General features: G+C 55.4%; 2 protein-coding genes and 1 long non-coding RNA gene across 3 annotated transcripts; 2 read left to right on the forward strand and 1 right to left on the reverse strand.

Annotated features, from left to right (window-relative positions):
• The first annotated feature begins 731 nt into the window (after window positions 1-731).
• On the forward strand, window positions 732-7,029 carry TRNP1 (TMF1 regulated nuclear protein 1). Its single transcript, XM_059136384.1, has 2 exons — window positions 732-1,696; window positions 6,233-7,029. The coding sequence occupies exon 1, from the start codon at window positions 850-852 to the stop codon at window positions 1,528-1,530; it is 681 nt and encodes a 226-aa protein (XP_058992367.1). The 5' UTR covers window positions 732-849; the 3' UTR covers window positions 1,531-1,696; window positions 6,233-7,029.
• Window positions 7,030-9,958: 2,929 nt separating this feature from the next.
• On the reverse strand, window positions 9,959-17,495 carry TENT5B (terminal nucleotidyltransferase 5B). Its single transcript, XM_059136383.1, has 2 exons — window positions 16,978-17,495; window positions 9,959-11,893 (listed from the first exon to the last, which is right to left on the reverse strand). Exons 1-2 carry the CDS (start codon window positions 17,239-17,241, stop codon window positions 10,874-10,876), a joined length of 1,284 nt encoding a protein of 427 aa, XP_058992366.1. The 5' UTR covers window positions 17,242-17,495; the 3' UTR covers window positions 9,959-10,873.
• On the forward strand, window positions 12,926-17,102 carry LOC131809381 (uncharacterized). Its single transcript, XR_009345153.1, has 3 exons — window positions 12,926-13,564; window positions 16,261-16,342; window positions 16,967-17,102. It is a non-coding gene; the product is annotated as an uncharacterized LOC131809381 (long non-coding RNA).
• Window positions 17,496-19,589: the final 2,094 nt, after the last annotated feature.

The following is a 19,589-nucleotide window of genomic DNA, read 5'->3' on the forward strand; positions in this document are numbered from 1 at the left end:
TACCTTCTGTGTCTGTTTCCCTCCTCTATTTCTAGATGTGGGGATGCCTACCTACTGGGAGGAGCAAAAAGGAACAAGGGCACAGAAAGAATTTTGCACACCGTTGGGTCTGGGGCTCCTTTGAGAAAGCCGCGCCAGGCTCAGCGGCTGCGCTGTGGTTTGTTCTGCAAGGGCTTCCTCGGTGGGGACCCAACCCGGCCAGATCTCCATCTGAACGCCCGGTCACACCGCTCTACATTAACCTCTTCACTGACCCAGGGAGATTGGAGATGAGATCCCGGAGAGACTTGTGGCCCAAAAACCGATTCGGCCAAGCGGCAGGGTGCGGTTCGGGAAGGAGGACTGCGCAAGGAGTCAGGTCCCTAGAGTTCTAGTCCAGACTCTCACTGGCACACAATGTGGCCTTAGGCACCCCCGCGCCCGACCTTTCGCTGCGAAAGTCAGCCACTGACTTGCTACTGGAGTCCATTATTTCTAAGCATCAACTGCCAGAGCTTATGACTCAGGGACTAGACCAGAGAATATGCGTTCCTCTTTCTACCCTAAATTAGGGGGGAGGTGGATGGGGACTGGGTGCCCCAGCTAGACAGAGCGGGACAGAGGACCAGGGACCCGAAGGGTTAGGGCGGTGTCCTGAGAAGGCGGGGCCGGGGAGGCGGGCTCAGGCACGCCAGTCTCTGATTGGCTGTGTTGCCCTTCGCTCCGCCCCGTGCTCTATAAGATGCACCCGCGGCTCGCGCGGGGGCTGCCGCGGCATCTCTCTCGCGTGCGCGGCTTCAGTCCTCCCCTTCGCGGGGGCAGCTGGCCTGACCCGAGGACAGACAGCAACAGACCGCCGGGGGGCGGGGGATGCCGGGCTGCCGCATCAGCGCCTGCGGCCCGGGGGCCCAGGAAGGGACCGCGGAACCGGGGTCCCCGCCGCCGCCGCCCCGGGAGCTCGTGTCGTCCCCTCAGCCCCCGCCCCCATCTCCGACCTTGACTCCGACCCCGGCTTCGGTCTCGGCGCCCGCCGACTCAGCCCCGGCGTGGGCGGGCTCGGCAGAGGGGCAGGAGCTGCAGCGCTGGCGCCAGGGCGCTAACGGGGGCGCGGGGGCTACCGCGCCGGCAGGGGGCGCGGCGGCGGCGGGGGCAGCCGGGGGCCGAGCGCTGGAGCTGGCGGAAGCGCGCCGGCGACTGCTGGAGGTGGAGGGCCGCAGGCGCCTGGTGTCGGAGCTGGAGAGCCGTGTGCTGCAGCTGCACCGCGTCTTCTTGGCGGCCGAGCTGCGCCTGGCGCACCGCGCCGAGAGCCTGGGCCGCCTGAGCGGCGGCGTGGCGCAAGCCGAGCTCTACCTGGCAGCGCACGGCTCGCGCCTCAAGAAGGGCCCGCGCCGCGGCCGCCGGGGCCGCCCGCCTGCGCTGCTCGCCTCGGCGTTAGGCCTGGGAGGCTGCGTGCCCTGGGGTGCTGGGCGCCTGCGGCGGGGCCACGGCCCGGAGCCCGACTCGCCCTTCCGCCGAAGCCCGCCCCGCGGCCCCGCTTCCCCCCAGCGCTGACCTCAGCGTCGGGGGCCCTGGCCACTCCCGACAGGCCATCGCCGAGGGGCCGGCCGACAGATTGGGACGTCCGCTGGATGGACGGCGTCACCGACGCGGATGGACGGACTGACGGACCCCAGGAAGACACAGTCGGGGGGCCAGGGGCCCAGTAAAGGAGGCTGAGGTGCGGTCTGAGCGGCTAGTGCATCTGAGGGGGCGGGGCGGGGTGGTACCGGGCCCCGGATCTCCCTTCCCTGGGGCTTCTGGAGTCTTCTGGGTCCCCAGTAAAGCTGGCCACTTTGTAACGGCCTCTCCCAGTCCTCCCGGGGGGTGAGGTGGTAGCACCAAGTCCCCATTATAGAGTTGGGGAAATTGAAGATGCTCAGATTCCAAGAGGGGTTTGCCCGCAAACTTTTATTACCAGTCGGAGCCTGCTGCACTGACCCAGGCCTCCTCCCCTCCGCTCCCCTCCCCGCCGCCCTCCCCCACCAACCCGCTTTGCCTTTCCTGGGTCCCTTGTGGCTCTAAGAAGAGTCTTGCCCTTGAGACTGCTGCTTTCTGGCACTGCCCAGCTCCACACCTTCGGCGAGGACAGAATAAACAGGTCCCAAAATGGGGTGGGGTGCTGGGCCAGCGGTGTACCACTGAATTCTCTCCTAAGCCCCTATTTCCCATTTGGAGGGGGTGGCATCTCAGAGAGGTTATGGATTTGTTTCCATCATACTTAGGCCCTTCCACTTCTAGGAGACAGATCTTATCTCATTGTCTCAAGCAGTTTTGCCAAAAGTAACTTAGATGACCAGGGTGGGGTATTTGGTAACTACCAAAGGCCTCACCTGCTCTCCTAGGGGACCCCCTCCCAACCTGTCTCTAAGATGGCTTTGCCAGGGATGGAGCCAGGTTACAACCTTTAACAGGCCCCAAGAGGGCAGGTATGTCATTTGCTTCTAGAAAGGGGGGGGGCCTTAAAGGGCCAGACCTGAAATGAGATTGACTTCTCTTCCTGTCCACATGCCCTTCAGGAACCCCCACCACCACCTTCCTTCCCAGCTATGAATTGCTTGGCTGCTGCTTTGCCGCTCATCACCTGATTGGACTGCAGCCTCCCTTGTCAGCCTGTGAAGTGGTTGTCCTCAGCTCTGGGAAGGGCTGTAGTGAGGTTAACACAGGGAGAGGTCTGTCTTCTTCCCCCTTAAGTCACAGGAGGAATGGTTTATTCTTTCAAATCACACCTAGAAACAGGCACTGCTTTTGCTGCTGGAGCTAGGAACTAATTTAAAGTCCTCATTTTACAGAGTGGCAAGGTCACATGCCAGCACTGGACAGAACTAGGTCCCAGGCCTGTGTGTGTCTTCCCCATGGTGTCTCCTTCCTGCCCAGGGGCAGGGGCTACAGGGAGCTGGTGTCCAGCCTGTCTGCTGTGAGACCTAGAACAACTCTGCCTCCTCTCTGGGTCAGATTCCTCAGTCCCTCTCTGGACATAGCTGTCCTTCCTCATGTCAGGGCTTGGGAATAGGGGAGAGGGGGTAGGATGAGAATGTCAGAGTCCTAGGAATCTGGTTTAATCTTAGAGTCTTGAGGGTCAGTGCACTACTATGAAAGGCAGACCCCGGGGGGCCCTCACCTGACTCTCTTTAGCCCTTCCTTTTCCTCTCTTTGGGTACAAACTTTGGGGCTGGTTTCTAACATCCAGGCCTTTCCAAACCTCATTCTTAGCTGGAGTAGGGAAGTCCAGGAGGAGGTCTCAAGGAGTCTGAGAGAGCATGGGGACCAGGAGAGCAATGAGGGGCCCTGGCATCCTCTGGCCTCCGTGAAGAGGGAGAACCTTCTGAAACTACTCAGTTCATTCAGGGTCTAAGGGCCCAGAGAGAACAAGGACTTCTTGGAGGTGACAGCGAGGAGCTCCAGCTGCAGTGCTGGGCTGCAGCCAGGACTGGTGGTTTTCTGTGTTGTACGGGAGAGGGACGCTTAGTCCAGAGAAGCTTTTAGCTAGTGGTGTAAAGTGCTCTGTACCATCAGTGTTGCCTTTCTCTGGGATTTAGCATCATCAGCTTTGTCCTGATTTGGAGAGGGGGTGGGGAATGAGGGATTAGAGACAGCTCTTGATGGAGAAAGTGATGCATGTGTGTGGGAGATGGAGATTCATCCTAGTGTCACAGGCAGCCCTGTCCCCCTCCCCCCTTCTAGATGTTCCACTGCCTTTCACCAAGGGCCTTGACCTGGGGAATACAGTGCTCAGTGACTTGAACCTCAGCTCATGGTTCAGTGCTCTGCCCACTACTCCTCAGCCAACTAACAAAAGTCATTTTCCCACCCCTGTCTGAGCCTCCCAACCCCCTCTAGGAGGCTCCGTTTTCTCCTCAGTCAACAAGCACTGGTATCTACTCAGTCCAGGGGCTCAGGAAGGGGCACCGATTTCAGAGGGTCTTTGCTTTTTTAAGGGTTCCAGCCTTCATCTAGGCAGCCTTCCCTGGGAATCACTATCCCAGGGGACCCTCTGGGGCTGGGCAATTTGTGTTGTTAGAGGGCTATTTTTAGGCCTTCACAAATAACTATAGCCCCTGGGTCTGGAGACTGACACCCCTCTTGCCCACCCCACCTCCGGAATACTTTCTTGATGGCCCCAGCGTTGGGGGTCTTAAGAATTTCCATGATCAGCAGGGAATCTGGGGTTTCAGCAAGGGGAAATGAGAACGGGAGCCCTTCTTCAGGCCAGCTTTTGGGGCTGAGAGAGTGTTCAGTGTTCTAGAACTTGGCCCCTCCCCTGGATGAGCCCTTCCCTTTTTTGGAGGGCCTTAGCCCAGTGAAGGCGTCTCTGGGCGGTGCCACCAGAGGGCAGTGTGGGGCTGTTTCCCGGGGCTTGGGGGCTTGGGGGTGTGGCCTGGATCAGGCTTGGTCCCCGGGGTCCCCACCCCCAACCGGCCCTCTCTGGTCCTGCCTAGCCTTCCTAGGCCTGGAGTTAAGGGTCTGGCAGAATGAGCGGGGCGTGGCAGTCGTTCGGAGAAGAGACGTAATGTTGGGCCTGTGGTTGGGACCCGCCCCGGACTTCAGGAGGAAGGTTCATCAAGAAAGACTTTCCTGGAAAAAAGGTTGCCCCTGTTGGTGGTCTCCGTTTGATTTGTTACACTAATAATTGATCAGAATGCATTCTGCAGCTATCTGGGGACCACGGTGACTTCCTAGATATCAGGCTTAAACAGGTCACAACTGTGGTGCTCCAAACCTGTAGCGGGCAGTCTCACGGAGGCTTCCGCCTCTGCACCCTCCACCCCCAGCCGCCCTCGCCAGGTCCCTAGAGAAAACCCAATAGCCCAGCCTTCTCAGAGATAAAAGAGAGGCTCTTGCTTTACAGCCAGGGGAAAGGGGAAAGTCGGAAATCTCCATCCTATTTCTTCCTGCATTAGCACTTGACTGAAGCCTGGCCAGATTCCTTGGTTCTGGAATATATTACCCATCTCCACGCTAGGCACTGTGCTGAGCACTTTATCTGTTTTATTCCTGTTTTATTCCTCCTAGCTACTCTGAAAAGTAGGGGTTACTATCCCCATTTCCATGGATGAGGAAACTGAGGATCAGGTAGGGCAGATGACTTGCCTAAGGACCTAGAACCTGTAAATGAAGGGTCCTTTAAACATTATGTGGCTTTTCATTTACCAGGATAGTAAGGGCTCCATTTGCGGGGCTTTCTGGGCTCTTACCCTTTATGTCTAAATACCATGGCCCCTGGTCCTCAGATCTGGGAGGGATGTAATGAAATGCTGGAAGGGTGGCAGAAGGTGTATCCCCCTTCCCAATCACCAACGCCAAGGTCTGGGCACATACCCAGAAGCTGGCTCCTGTCCCTGGTTGTCTGGGCTCTGGGGGGTGAGTCAGGTTGAGTCAGCACACCTAGCTTCAGGCAAGGGCAGGCCAATGATGCTCAGGGCCTGGGCTTGCCTGGAGGGCTACCTCCTCTCCCTCCACACCTGGCTGGAAAGTTTGATGCCAAGGAGAGTAGAGAGCCTGGGATGGCAGGGGAGAAGGGTGACAGGCTCCATGGTGAGGCAGAAAGCACCCCGAGCTTGGAATAAGATAGATCTGGGATTCAGTGTTTGCCTATAACTTCTCAGCTGGAAGAAGTTGGACAAATGACTTCCCTTCTCTGGGCCAGTTGTGTGTGTATGTGTGCTTTATTGGGGAGCTGGAGAGAGGATAACTCCTGACTGCTGAATGAGAGGTCACACTAAGCACATAGTGGAGATTCATAAATGTTTGATAGAGGCAATCTGCCTAGCCCAGGAGAGGCTGCTAGGGCAGAAACCCCAGGCGTCGCTTTGGGGCTTTGCTTTCCCTGAGCATCGCCATATCGCCATATCAGGAATCCCTGGAATGATTCCCCCCCCCCCCATATCAGGAATCCCTGGAATGATTCCCCCCCCCCCCCCGTGGGCCTTAGGGAACTCCATAAGGAGGAGGGGCAGGCTTTTCTTCCCAGGAACATTCCATTCCAGCTGCTCAGACCCGTGGGGATCTCAGCCAAGGAAAAAGGCCCAAGGGAACCTCTTCTAACCCCAGGAGCCCCCACCTCTTCCAGGACGGGAGCCATGGAGCCCTGCTCCATAATATTATCCTGTACCTTGTCTCCACAGTGGGCCCTCTTGATGCAGATGTTGAAGGGTTTGGGTGGGGCTGGTCACTGTGGGAAGGAGGTAATTAAAGCTCTTGAAATTATTCTTTCCAGCTCCTCCCAGTTCCTCAGAACCACCACTCTACGGATCTGGACTCCTGGATTGAGCTCCTGCCATGGGCATCTCCTTCAGGAAGACGTTCCACAACCCTACCCAACGGAATTGATCCCATACAATCTTGGCACTGTCCTCCCTTCACAGACGCCTTGCACTTAACAGTGGCAAGGTGCTGGGTTCTGGGGAAGGTTCCTGTACTCTGAGTTTCCTTAATAAGCCACATTTGATTTTGGCTGACACTATATGCTTGGAAATGTCACGACAGGTCCTCTGAGATGCAATCAGATTATTTAAGAAAGCAGCAAACATTTCTAATGTGAACATGAAAAGGATTTCTTTTTTAAATATAGTCGTTGTTCTTCAGTCACAGTGCAGCTGGGGTCTGCATTTTGGTCAATGTCATGGCTTCTCACTCTAACAATGCCGGGAGGCCTATTTGAGAGGAAACGTTGGTCTGAGAAATCCCTGCTTCCTTCCCCCACTGTCCTTGTCCTCTCTGACTAGGGAGTGGCTGTGGACTCTCAGAAAAATGGCCTGCTGCTGGCTCAGGGGGAGGGGCACCTCTTCCTCAGAGAGACACAGCGGCAACGGCAGCGTAAAAATTGGAAGTAATGTTTAAAATGAAAAAAGGGAGCATATTTATTCAAATATCCTGATAAAAAAGGGAAGGGGGGGCACATTTCCTCACACACAACCCATAACTTGTATTATTCGCGAAATGAATGTCTCTTGAATCAGTCTCCTGATTTATACATTCAGGAAGAATAAATTTCAATAATGTGAGACAAAGGCATGTGATTTTGAGGTTTGCTTTGCAAGTGTCCCTACTGCCTTTCCTTTCTATGTGTCTTTCATGACTCTTTAGGTTAGCGGTTCCTTGAGGCAATCTGGCCCTGTTGACTGACTGCAGACTGCTTTCCCCCTGGATCAGGCTCTGGGCTGACCCTCTCCAGGAAGTCTCCCCCAGTGAAGGGTGGGATGAGGAAGCTGGGGGAGGGGACTGGGACCCACGCAGGAAGGTGGCACCCATCTGTGATGACAGGGCAGTGTGGTCCGTGAAAGATTGTGTGTGACTGTGCTGGTGACCACAAGGGCCTGTTTGTCCTGTCAGGGCCCCAGCAGGAGGCAGGGCACCCTCAAACTGGGAAGAGATTTCTAAAGGGATTATTTCCAAAAATGTGGTCTTAAGAAAGGCGCAAGGGATGATGGTGCAGCTCTCCAGGGCTGGCAACAGTGGGGAGCCTTTACGGTGAGGAGGGAGGGCACGGGACTGAGCGTGTAGCTGTGTGGGGAGCGCCCCTGATGGGGAGCAATGGCCTTTGGTTGAGAGATGCAGCCAAGCATGGCAGCCTGGTGGGGAGGAAACAGGCGGAATAAACACCCCATTCTCCTTTCAGTCTCCTGCCGGGGCCTCTCACTGGCCGAAGGCAACAGGAAGGCTGAGAACAAGGGAGTCATTGACGCACAGTCCACAGAGGTCAGCCTCCCGGGCTCCGAGCTTGGTGAAGGGTGGAGAGCTTGGGGCTGGAGGGGCCAACTCATCATATCGCTGCCTGAGGGCATGTCTTCTGCTCCCCAAAGTTCACAGTGATGCCTCTTCTCCCTTTGGAGCGCCCCCACCCTCCGTGGCCCATAGGGGCAGGTGAACTGTGGCTGGGGAGCCCTGTGGGGTGATGGGGGTGGGCTTTCCTCCCCCAGCTTTCCCCTCTCTGGCTCTGATTCCTAGTTCTGGATTTCCGCCTGTCCTGGCGTCTGAGGTGGCTGCGGGAACTGTCCATGAGAGAACAATGCCAGCCACTGAGTCATTGTTTTCCTCACACCCAGAAACACTGCACCAGCCCCAAACACACCTACAGGCGCACCTGCTGCCACCATGGGCCTTTGGCATCATCACCCCAAGCCACGGCTGGTGTCATGTACATCAAGAAAATGTACCTCTCCCCACACTGCTCCGCTGCCCTCCCCAAAATGGTCAATGCACAGAAGTACAAACCGTCACCTGCAAAGCACGCCTCATCATGTACGTGGGGGGGGGGGGCAGAGGGTCCCACTCAGCCACATGGAATTGGAGCGGAGGGGCCGGAGGGCGCAGGGGTTGACAGGAACATGCCCACACTTCCCTGACCTCTCTGGCACCAGCTTCCTTGTCTGTAAAAGTGGAAATAATTGCTCTTCTCTCAAGGATGAAGTGGAAGGTAGTGACCGTGAAGACTTCAGCTTAGTGCTTGGCCCTGAGAGAAGACTCCAGAAAGGGCAGCTGCTCCTGGGAGCTCCAGGCTCATGCTCTCCCACACCTCACACCCATGTATGTCGCAGCGGCGAGAGCGTGCATGCCTGTGCAAGGCCAGCCAGACACCCTCAGGCACATGCACCCTCCCCCAGACACGCCTGCTGGTTGCATGTGCCCATGAACAGATTCCCTCTGCCCAGAAGCTCTCTCCCCAGACATCGCAGGGCTTGCCAGCCACTAGCCTTTGTGTCTTTGATCAAATGTCACCCTCTTGATGAGGTCCGCCCTTTTTAAAGTCACGTACCCTGGCACTTCCAATCCTTTACCCTGCCACGTACTTTTAAGCATCATTGACCTTCTAAGACTGTATTATTTAGTTTATTTTCTGTCTACCGTATTGGAGTGCAATCTTCAGGAGAGTCGGGAATCTTGGTCTTTTGTTTGCGGATTGATTCCAGCTCCTACTGCTTGCTTTATACACTGTGGACGTCCCTTCATGCCCACACCAGGATCTGGGAGAAAAAATCTCTCCCAAGCCCCGAGCTGGGTGGGCACAACCAGGGTTGGGGTTGGAGGGGCTGTTTTCAGTCACCAAGCCAAGAAAGTCTTAACTACTCACCCTTCTAGCCCTTTTGAGCCCTGAGGGGACTCACTGAGCAGATGAGGTGACTGGACTCACCCAGGTCACCTGGGGCCTCCTCGGAGGCCTTGTTTTTTTCAGCCTGGATGGAACCATCAAAGCCACCACTTCAGAAACCACTAATGAGGCTGAATATGTTAAGGGCTTTGCCATCCCTGGATCAAAGGGGCTGGGTAAACAGTGGGCAGCGTCCAGGCCAGTGACTGGCTGATGGCCCGAGGGAAGCGCTCCCGGGGAGCCTGGCATGGCCCCCAGCTGGGTTTGGAAAGGAGACCCTGCCCTTCTAGGGGACCCGTTTAGAACAGGCCAGAGTGTGCCCATAGCACCTGGGAATAATAGAGGATGGATGGAACCTTCCTCCTAGGTCGGGAGGCCAAACCTGGGCTCTCGCTCTGGAGGACGCTAGGAGTCCCCAAGTCTCGGCGCCCACCACTGAAGGGCTCTCCAATCCATATTCACTCAGCTTGTCCTCCACCGGCTTCCTGAGAAGGACTGGGGTTGGGTGGGCCAAGGGTCAAGAAGCCCTGAGCACTGGGTGTGAGGCCAAGCCCAGGGTCATCAGGACTCCAGGTGGGAAAATGCTGAAATATTTACTCTTTAACAAGAGACTTGCCGAGGCAATTTGCAGGTACAAGTCACATGTGTAGACATGAGCTCCTAGCACAGTTCTCCAGCTGGGGCTGGTGTTGAGGGAAGGAGGAGAAACTCCCCAGCTACAGCCCAGGACTCAGACTCCAAGCCACCCCAAATGTCCCTAACCCCCAAATACAAGCCAGAGGAGGGCTGGGAGAGGCAGCCAGAGACCCTACAGCCATGGAAGTTCCTTCTCCCAGGAGAAATCATGGTGCTAGGTTTAGTGTAGACGATCTTTATTGGCAGGTGTTAAGAGTGCAAAATGGTGACAAATCCAGAGGGATGGGAAAGGAGGTGGGGGCATGGTTCCCTTCCTCCAAGTGAAGTAACCAGGCCACTGGGGTGGGAGCACTTGACTGGTCACTTTGGGCCCAGCACCCTTCAAAGAACGAAATCCTAGGCGGAGGGATCCCCACACCATAGGGGAAGGGAGCAATACTCTAGAAGGGGCATGGGCCGTGTCGTACGCTGGCAGCTCAGCTCCCGCTCGCTCATGCACCTGGACAGCTTTGAGTAAGGGTGGGCTAACCCTATCCCTCTGCAAACCCAGGTAGCTGCGTCCTGCCTCAGCTTCCCTCTTCCCAGTGCCTAGTCCAGTTGGATTGTCCCAGCAGGTGTTTAGCCCAAGCCAGAGTACCCAGAGTGAGTAGTTCCTATAACATACCATATTTTAGCCATTGTGTGGGCTGCAGGCCTTCTGAGGCTGCTGGGATCACTGTGGGCTGGCTTGCCCCAAAAAGACCCTTTCTGGGCCACAGAAATCAACCTGAGACCTTCTAGGCCACAGAAATCAACCTAAGGTGATGAGCATTGAGGCTGCCAGCCCAAACATGCTTTGTCTCCTGAAGGGAATGGACCTCCAAGACAAACAGCCCCTGCACCCCACCATCATGCTGGTCCAAAAGTGGGGTACAATAACCCACAGGTCTATCAAGAACCCCGGCCTGGCCTGAACTCCCACCAGGGGCCTCATGCGGGGATGAGCCGTGTCTGGTCTGTTCAGTCAAAGGCCCAACCCTACAGAAGTGCTGGGCCACTTGGCACAGGCTGCTGGTCTCTGGTCACATCTCCTACACACTCCTGGAGGCCCCACATCCTGAGGAAAGGCCAAGCACCTTCTGGCCAGGGTCTGAGTCAGTTACAAGGCAGCCAGGTGGGATACGAGTGGGCCCGAGCCAGCAGAGGTTGCACAGGAGTCACGTAGTAACTGACGGTGGCAGGCATGACCCCGTCGGGGCCCAGGGGGCGCCAGGCCAGGGCAGCAGCTGCAGCCGGGCCCTGCTCGGCCAGCGCCTGGAGCGCCAGCATGGCGATGAGGTCCAGTGTCTGGCGACGCTCGTGGCTCATGAGGCACACAGTGCTCTCATTGACCACCCGGTGCAGTGTCACCAGGCAGGCGTAGCGGCGGGCCGAGTCGGCTCCGCTGAAATGGGCCTCCAGGTAGCGCTCCAGTGTGCGCTGCTGCTCCACCAGGTCTGGGAAATCGATGAAAAAGCGGGAGCACATGTACCGTTGCAGGGCGCGCGCATCGGTGCCCGGCTGAGGCCGGAAGCCCCGCACCAGCAGGTGACAGTACTTGAGGAGGCCACCGCCACGGATCTCTTCGGGGCTGCGTGTGGCAATGATGCGGCGCCGCAGGTGGTCCAGGGCCTCGGCAAAGTCCCCATACAGGCTCTCACCAGTCACGGTCGGGTGGAAGGCCTCAGACATGGGCGTGGATGAGCACTGGCCAAAGAGCAGCAGGGAGTCCAGGATGATCTGGAAGGAGTCCACGCTGAATTCAAACTGGCGTCGGACCGAGTCCACAAACTTGAGCTCCATGTTCTTGCCACTCTTGTTGGACAACGAGATGAGGCTCCAGCGGTCCGTGTCTGTGCACACCTTCACCAGCTTCTGCACGTATGCCTCCTTGAGCGTCAGCGGGGTGATCTTGGCCCGGTTCACACCGGCCGGCAGGAAGTCCAGCAGGCAGGCCAGCACCACCTCCTTGGTCAGCTGGAAGGATGCCTCACTGCGCAGGTCCACGCGGAACACCAGGTCCAGGTCTTTGTAGCCCAGGCCACTCTCAGGGTGCAGCACGTGGCTGGCGGCCGAGCCGTGTAACCGCACCCCGTGAACGTGTAGTCCCCGCTCCTCCAGGCGGCTGCGGACCACCTGCAGAAGAGACGGCAGGGTGGAGAGGGGTCAGGAGCCTGGGCCCCTGGGTTCCCCTCCATGCGTCCATGTAATAATCACGCCAGCTACCATGCCTTTGGAAAGTCTTTTAACCCTCTAAAGCTTTGATTTCCTAATCTGGAGAATGGCTCCTGGGAGCAAAGACTCCAGAAGAACAGCGCTAATGACAGCAAACACATACACAGAATTTACTAAATGCCAGGTCCTGATCCAAGCACTTTATATATTCAGATATAAACTCGTATAATTCTCACAGTTACCTATGCTATAAGGTAGGTACTATTATTCCCATTTTACAGAGGGGAAAACAGAAGCACAGAGGAGGAAAGTAACTCATCCAAGGTCATACAGCCAGGGAATTAAACTTGGGGAGTTCAGGTCTTATTCACTGCGGTATTCTACCTCTCTAAAACTTCAAGTAAAACACTTCGCTTTGCGCCAGCCATGATACTAACTGCTCAGATGTGTTAGGCATGTAATTGCAATTCATGTGCATTACTACATTAACCCTCACAATAATCCTGCATTTAGGCATTATTGCCCAGTTTATAGATGGGGGACCACAGGCACAGAGAGGTTAAGTAACATGTCCAAGGCGGAGACTGGAACCCAGGCCAACTGGATTCTCCAGTCCATTTAAGTTCTTTTGACTAGCACATATTCACCTTAATGCATCTTAATGCACAAGGACCCTGTGAGACAAATGTTGCCCTTGTTTTAGAGCGGAGGAAACTGTGGTTTGCAGTGGTGCAACCCCTGAGATTCAAGGTGGGGAGGCATTAAGAAGTGGCAGGGCTGGCACTGAAAACCCAGACCCTTTCTGCTCTTGGGACAGGAGAGGGTGATCATCTCAGAAAGCGCTCAGCGCCCAGCCCAAGTGGGAAGAGATGCCGCAGACCCCAGCAAACCAATCATCTTCAATTTTGAATCTGTTCCTTTGGCCAGAGGCATCTTTCTGGGGCTAGGACCATGTGGGGGAGAAGAACCGAGCTGGGCCCAGACGTTCAGTTTTCTCAGCAACCCAGTGTACTCCAGGCACCGTCCTGAAAGTGACCAGGCAGCATTCCTGCCTTGAGTGATTCTGCAACCCCGCCTTGCTGCCAAGTCAGCACCCAGCACTGGGCTGGGCTGCCCTCCTCTCTTCTCAGGGAATTACTGCAAAGAATGTACTTAAGTGCTGAGGAGGCAAGCCGCAGTGGGGCAATCTGAGGCGGGCGGCTCCCTCCAGGAAGGCTTCCGGGAGGAGGACCCCAGACTAGGGGAAGGTATTGTAATGGCTACAAGGGTAAGCAACTGGCCATCAGGAACATGCTGTGGGAGGAGCTGGGGGCAGGGAGGGCAGGGAGGAACACCCATTAGGCACCTATTGAATACCTGGACCTTCTCACCAGAATCTATGGAGGAATCGATGTTCTCTCTCTCTCTTTTTTTTTCTTTTTAAAGATTTTATTTTTAAGTAATCTCTATACCCCTCATGGGGCTCCAACTCACAACCCGGGATCAAGAGCTACATGCTTCATTGACTGAACCAGCCAGATCCCCAGATGGGTGATGATTCTCTATGATCTCCAAGTTATAGCCGGGGAAACCAAGGCTCACAGAAGTGTCATCATCTGCCTGGAGATCACGTACAGGCGCCTTCAAATCCAGGTGTGGCTGACTCTCCTCCCCTCATATTGCCCCCAGGGTTTGGAAGGAGCAGAGACTAGACCCTAGGGTTCTAACACTCCCTCTCTTTCAAAACTTCAAAGTGAGGGCGACCCTCCAGTCACTAAAGCTGAGTCAAGGTAGTTAGGAATGGGAGGGTGGGGTTGGGAGATGCCTTGGCCAGATAGACTGGGAAGGCTGGAGGTAAGGGGCCAGTTGCTACAGCCCGGCCTGTGGGACTTCTCACCCACACCCTGGAAGCTGGCAGCTATGCCCATGTAGGCCAAGGAGAGAAACAGACAAGACCTTGTCCCTAGGACCCTGCCAGACTTACAAAGTCGACCAGCCCCCTCCCCAGATCCCAGTAGAGCTGACGGAGCCTTACTCAGTGCCAGCACCAGCTCCCAGGCTGCTGCTCACCCCAGGGCATGGCATCTGGCCTGGTGAGTAGGTAGCAGTACCCTTGTTAAACCGCCTGCGTCAGGCCGTGGGGCTGGCTGTGTCAGCCAGCCGGCAGCTGTTGTCCCTCTCCCAGGTGTGACTATAGCCAGCTGGGCAGGCGGACCCCAGATACCGCCACACCCAAAGACTGCAGGGCAGCTTAGAGTCTCCTGAATCAGACTTTCCAGCCATGAAGGGGGCAGTGGCTGCACCCTCCTTTCTCCTGTGCCAAGGGCCTCCCCAGAATCGCTCTGTTCCTGGGCCACTGCCAAGACCTACAGCGGGTGGTGGGGGTGGGGGTGGGGGGACTATGGGTGCTGTCAGCGAGCAGGTCACAAAACTCCAATCTGGAGCTGACTAATGCAGGCCCTCTTGCTGCAACTAGAGAGATCAGATTGTCTCATTCAGTTCCCTGGGCCCAGAGAGAGCAAAGGACTTATCCAAGGTCACACAGCTAGTTAAGTGGCTGAGTTTAATTAGAACAGGGCCTCCCAGAGTTATGGGCAGGGGAGACTCCTACAGGGGAATGGGTCCCTCTAGCTCAGGTCCAAGCAAGATGAGCATCTCTAGCTGCTCAGATTGCTGCTGTAGACAAAGTCTTATGGGAAAACAGAGGGAGAAAGGTTCTAATTCTTAAATCATGGACAACCAGCATCCCGCATGACACACACCTAGCATCCTTCCCTCCACCCCACCCCAGCAACCCCCCACCTCCTCATATAGGCAGCCCGGATGGCCCTCATCCCCATGCACACCAAGCACCTCTCTCCACGCCCCATATACACCCAGCACCCCCACCAGTTTGTGAAACTACCAGCTGCAGATTCCTGCCAGGAGATGGACCTTCTTCCCTGGGGATGCAACTGTACAGGCCAGGGGAAGGCACTGTTCCCTTTGGATTCTGGAACCTGAAAGGGTGTGGTAGAGTAGTCCAACTCTTCAGCATTGAACAGATAGGGACACTGGGCCCAGCAAAGGGAACGGACAATACTCTAGGTCCTGAAGCCAGATGTCCAGCCTCCCAGGCCAGCTCTGAAATATCGGCTGCCTCTCTCCACCACAGTCAGCAGCTCCCTGCTCTGTGATATCTTTGCCCTTAGTCTAGAACACTCTCCTATTAGGGGCTCAGGAAGTCACTTCCTATTGGCCTACAGTCCTCACCACCTGGCAGGGAGCACCTGAAGGGCGAGAGGCTGGGTCCCAGGCATATCTAGAGCCCTGGTGTCCCGACTAGGGATTGGCACAGAGCAGACACTAGTAAAGGCACTGGGCAGGGACTTCCCCTCCAGGGCACCCTTCGTCCCTGCAGAGGGGAGTTTCCACACGGGGCTCCTCCTTCCCTCATGTCTGAAACAGTCCTGGAAAGACAGTAGTTGGAGCCCCAAGGTTGACCTGAGTGTCCTGGGAAGAAAAGCCTCAACTGGTTTCCTAATTACCCCATGACAGCGGGCAGCGGAGGAATGCCTCAGTGAGCACCACTGGGGCTGTGGGTGAGTCAGTTCTGGGGAATCTGCCCCCACCCCCTCCCATTCCCTGGGAGGGAGGGCGAGGTAATCCCTTAGCAGACACCCCTCCTCCTCAGTGGAGGCTGAGACCATAGGAGACAGGGGAGTGGCTGGCTTCACTAGCTTCTGTGGATAGCTCCCCAGAAAGAAAGTCCGTCTACTGGCAGAAATATACAAGAATTGTGGCTGGATTTTCTGGTTTCTATAAGAAGACTTCCCTAATACTTAGAAGTTGAGTCTTGGGAGGTGGGGAAGAGGTAGGAAGACTTGAACCTGAGCAGGTATCTCCCAGGAAGACCCATGATCCTCCAGGTTTGATTTTTACCTCTTTAGGTACTCTTAGACAGCTTAGACAGCCCCCCCTTGGAGCCTCAGCTTCCCCAGCCACAAAATGGGTGTAGTGATTGCCATTCTGGCATTTCAGAGTATACCAGCACCTAGGTTATACAGATAAAAGAGCAATTTGAAGGGCACCGGGATGGCTCAGTGGGTTAGGCCTCTGCCTTTGGCGCAGGTCCTGATCTCAAGGTCCTGGGATCAAGCCCCGCATCGGGCTCTCTGCTTGCCAGGAAGCCTGCTTCCCCCTCTCTCTCTGCCTGCCTCTCTGCCTGTGATCTCTCTCTCTCTGTGTCAAATAAATAGAAAAAAGAAAAAAGAAAGAGCAATTTGAGGGGTGTCAAAAGTTAGGTAAAAGGAAGAGGGAATCTATGGAAGGAGAGAAGGCTACCAGAATTCTCTTTTTCTGCTCCTCAGTAGACACCACGGCCAACCTTCACTTCCAGTTCTGGGGAAGGACACTGGACACCCGATGTCGCCTCCACCACGCAGGCATCAGGTCTGGTTTGGTGCTTAGTTAATCTCCTGCCACAACCCCAGCTGAGAGGGACGGAGTCCTTTTTGAGATTTCTGGGATTTTCCACTTAGCCACAAAGTTCTTGAGCCAGGGCTGAGGAAGCACAGGACAAAGTCTGCCGCAAGAACCTCCAGAGAAGGAAGGAGTGTGTGTGTGTGTGTCTTGGGGGGTGGTGAAGCCCAACGATGAAGATTTGGGGATGAAAAAAACCTATTTTGAACCCAAGCACGCACACCTACCCATCCAGGGCTTCCTGGTATCCTTAGTCTCAGCAGACAGGGCCGCTCTCCTGCTGCCCCCCACCCCACCCCACCCCAAGCACCACCGCAGCCAAGTCCCGCCCCATTCTCCTCCCATTACCTCACCAGGGCCAGGGTGAATGGTGCGGGAGGAATCGAGGCTCTCCTGAGGCAGAGGAAGGGAAAGCCAAATGGAGGGAGCATGGTCTACTACTACTCATGCTCTGTGTTGGATTTTGTTACAGTCCCTGTCCATCTCTAAGTCTCATTTTCCCTAGCAGTGCAGAGAATCGAACAAACTCTGGGTGCCTCCTAGCACAAGAATCTGTCAGGCTGGAGACCCCATAACTCCCCACCCCCTTCCCAGGGCCCGCTCACCTGCACAATCTGCCGGGGCTGCACGCTCAGAGTGGGGAAGTTGCCGCGCCCGTGAATGGGAATCGGTTCTTTCAGGAGCGCGTCCAGTCGCTTCACCTGTGGCCAGCCTAGCCCACTCAGGTGCCGTCCTAGGGAGGCCGATGAGGCCTCCGGGTCGGGGCCGCCGCCTTCCGGGGCGGCCGTGGCCACCGCCGAGGCCGCAGCCGTCCCCACCTGCGCAACTGCCTGGTCCAGACTCTCAGCTCCACTCTCCGACGGCATCATTAGCCCGGCCCTGGGGCCCCGACGGCACAACCGGCGGGGGGTGGACTAAGGGGAGAAGGGCAGGGAGAGCAGCTGGGCCGGGGCCAAGGCGAGGGGCGCGGCTGCCGGGACTGGATAGCAGCGACGGCGAGGCAAACTCAGGGCACACCTCCGACGGCGACGACCAACCGACCCTAGAGCCTGTAACCCAGGGCCCAGCTGACTCTTATAGGCCGCGGGCGACATGCCCATTGGTCCAGACAGCTGTCACACAGTGGGTGCGCCTCGCCTCTCGACTCCCCTGCCATTGGTCAGCAGAATTTGGCACGTGAGTCACTTGTAGCCAGAGAGATTCCGATTGGCTGGCTGGCATGCCCCTGCCCCGCCCTCCGGCCCAGGCAGAATTCCCTCCTTTGGGCCTTAAAGAACTTCTGTTCGCAATGATTGGCCCGCGAGGAGGCAGGCCGAGACTTAAAGGGACTGCGCCCTCCAGCGGCAGGCGGGAGGGAAATGACCCGTGAAGTCTGTAACAGAGTTGGACCACTAAGAAGCTCCATCTCTGTAGCCGGTTCTGGTAGGGGCTTCCTGAGCAGCTGGTGGAAGTCTTTTCTTCCAGCTTCTCAGCCTCATCAGGTCCTGTGTGCCCTCAGGCAAGTCACTAACCCCTCCTGAGCCAGTTTCCTTTTCTGTCCCAGAGAAGATGTTCAATAAACATTTTTTTAAAATTTTGATTTGATTACTTATAGTTGACAAAAACGTTTTCTTTTTTTTGCGAAAACATTTTCAGGGTGCCTGGGTGGCTCGGTGGGTTGAAGCTTCTGCCTTTGGCTCAGGTCATGATCCCGGGGTCCTGGGATCGAGCCCCGCATGGGGCTCTCTGCTTAGCGGGGAGCCTGCTTCCCCCCTCTTGCTTTCCTCTCTGCCTACTTGTGATCTCTCTCTCTGTCAAATAGGTAAATAAAATCTTAAAAAAAAAACCCCACATTTTCATGTATTATTTTTTCCCCCTAAATATTTTATTTATTCATTTGACAGAGACAGTAACAGCGAGAGAGGGAACGCAAGCAGGGGGCATGGGAGAGGGAGAAGCAAGCTCCCCGCTGAGCAGGGAGCCAATGCGGGGCTCCTTTCCAGGACCCTGGAATCCTGACCTGAGCCGGAGGCAGACGCTCAACGACTGAGCCACCCAGGCGCCCCCATTTTCATATATTCTCTTGAAATAATATGTTTACATGTTTTTCTTTCCCACTTTACAGAGCCTAGAGGGATGAGGTTTATTGTTACTTTTGGATTCACTTTTTCTTCTGATTTTAAATCTACGTACCTGAGGTGGGATTTCGCAAATTTAATCTGCTTGATTTAACACTAAAATATTTTTTCTTAGATTAAATGTCATTCTTCTAATACTGCCCGGTCCTACAAGGCAGGCTCAGCAGGGAGTAATATTCCCAATGTTACAGAAGAGGAAATCAAGACCTATGGATGATAAACTACATTCCAGGGTCACCAGTTTGTCTCCGACAGACCTGGACCTAGAACTCAGGAGCCTGACTCTCAGACTAGAGCAATCACTTCCTCTTTCTGAAGGCCAGCACAAGCAAGATCCTGCCTTTGTCCCCTCCCTCCCTTTTGTCTGGGATCAGGGGCTTCCTCCAGCCCCCTGGTAGGGGACCTGTTGCTCGCTCTACTGCTTGATTGTGTGACTATGGGCAAGTCATTGCAATGTCCTCAGTGAAGTTGCTTACTGTTTTGTTTTACCTTCTTTTGAAAGAGAAGAAATATATGAGAAACGTCCTTTGCTGAACCCAGAGTCCCCAAACCCTTGACTTTCATGGCCCCAGCAGAGGAAGGAAGAGAAAGGAAACTAACATATACTGAAGACCTACTATGTACCAGGTCACTTTACATACATGACCTCTAATTTCTAAAATACAGCTCAAGATGTGGGATCATTATCCTCAATTTGCCGATGAAGAAACCGGGGCTTAGAGAAGTCAAGTGACATGGTCATACAACCACTAATTGTCAGGGTGGGACTTGAATCCAGGTCTCCTGACTCCAGAGCCCTATTTTCCAACTGCTACTCATGGAAGAGTTGGCACAGATCACAGCACCCTGCTTGGCACAGCCCTGTACCACCCTCAAGATGTATCCATTCATTCATTCATTCGTTCATGCATTCATCAACCAACATATATATACTAAGCACTGTGTACCAGGTGCTGGGTTAGGCCCAAGATATGATGGGTAAGGTCCCTACCCTAGAGCTGACATTCTAGTATAAAAAGAATGTAGTTAAGTAAACTTATTTTACTTAAAACTCTCCCTCTCTCACTCCATGTATATCATGTTTGCTCTCTTTCCCATTC

Source organism: Mustela lutreola, chromosome 10 (assembly GCF_030435805.1).
Source record: "Mustela lutreola isolate mMusLut2 chromosome 10, mMusLut2.pri, whole genome shotgun sequence".
NCBI lineage: Eukaryota > Metazoa > Chordata > Mammalia > Carnivora > Mustelidae > Mustela > Mustela lutreola.

Excerpts from the sequence above, each read along its gene's own strand:
- TENT5B (XM_059136383.1), bottom strand. The coding sequence starts at position 17,241 with ATGATGCCGTCGGAGAGTGGAGCTGAGAGTCTGGACCAGGCAGTTGCG. Across the intron at positions 11,894-16,977 it reads AGCCCCGGCAGATTGTGCAG|GTGGTCCGCAGCCGCCTGGA; the intron begins GTGAGCGGGCCC and ends TCTCTTCTGCAG.
- TRNP1 (XM_059136384.1), top strand. The coding sequence starts at position 850 with ATGCCGGGCTGCCGCATCAGCGCCTGCGGCCCGGGGGCCCAGGAAGGG.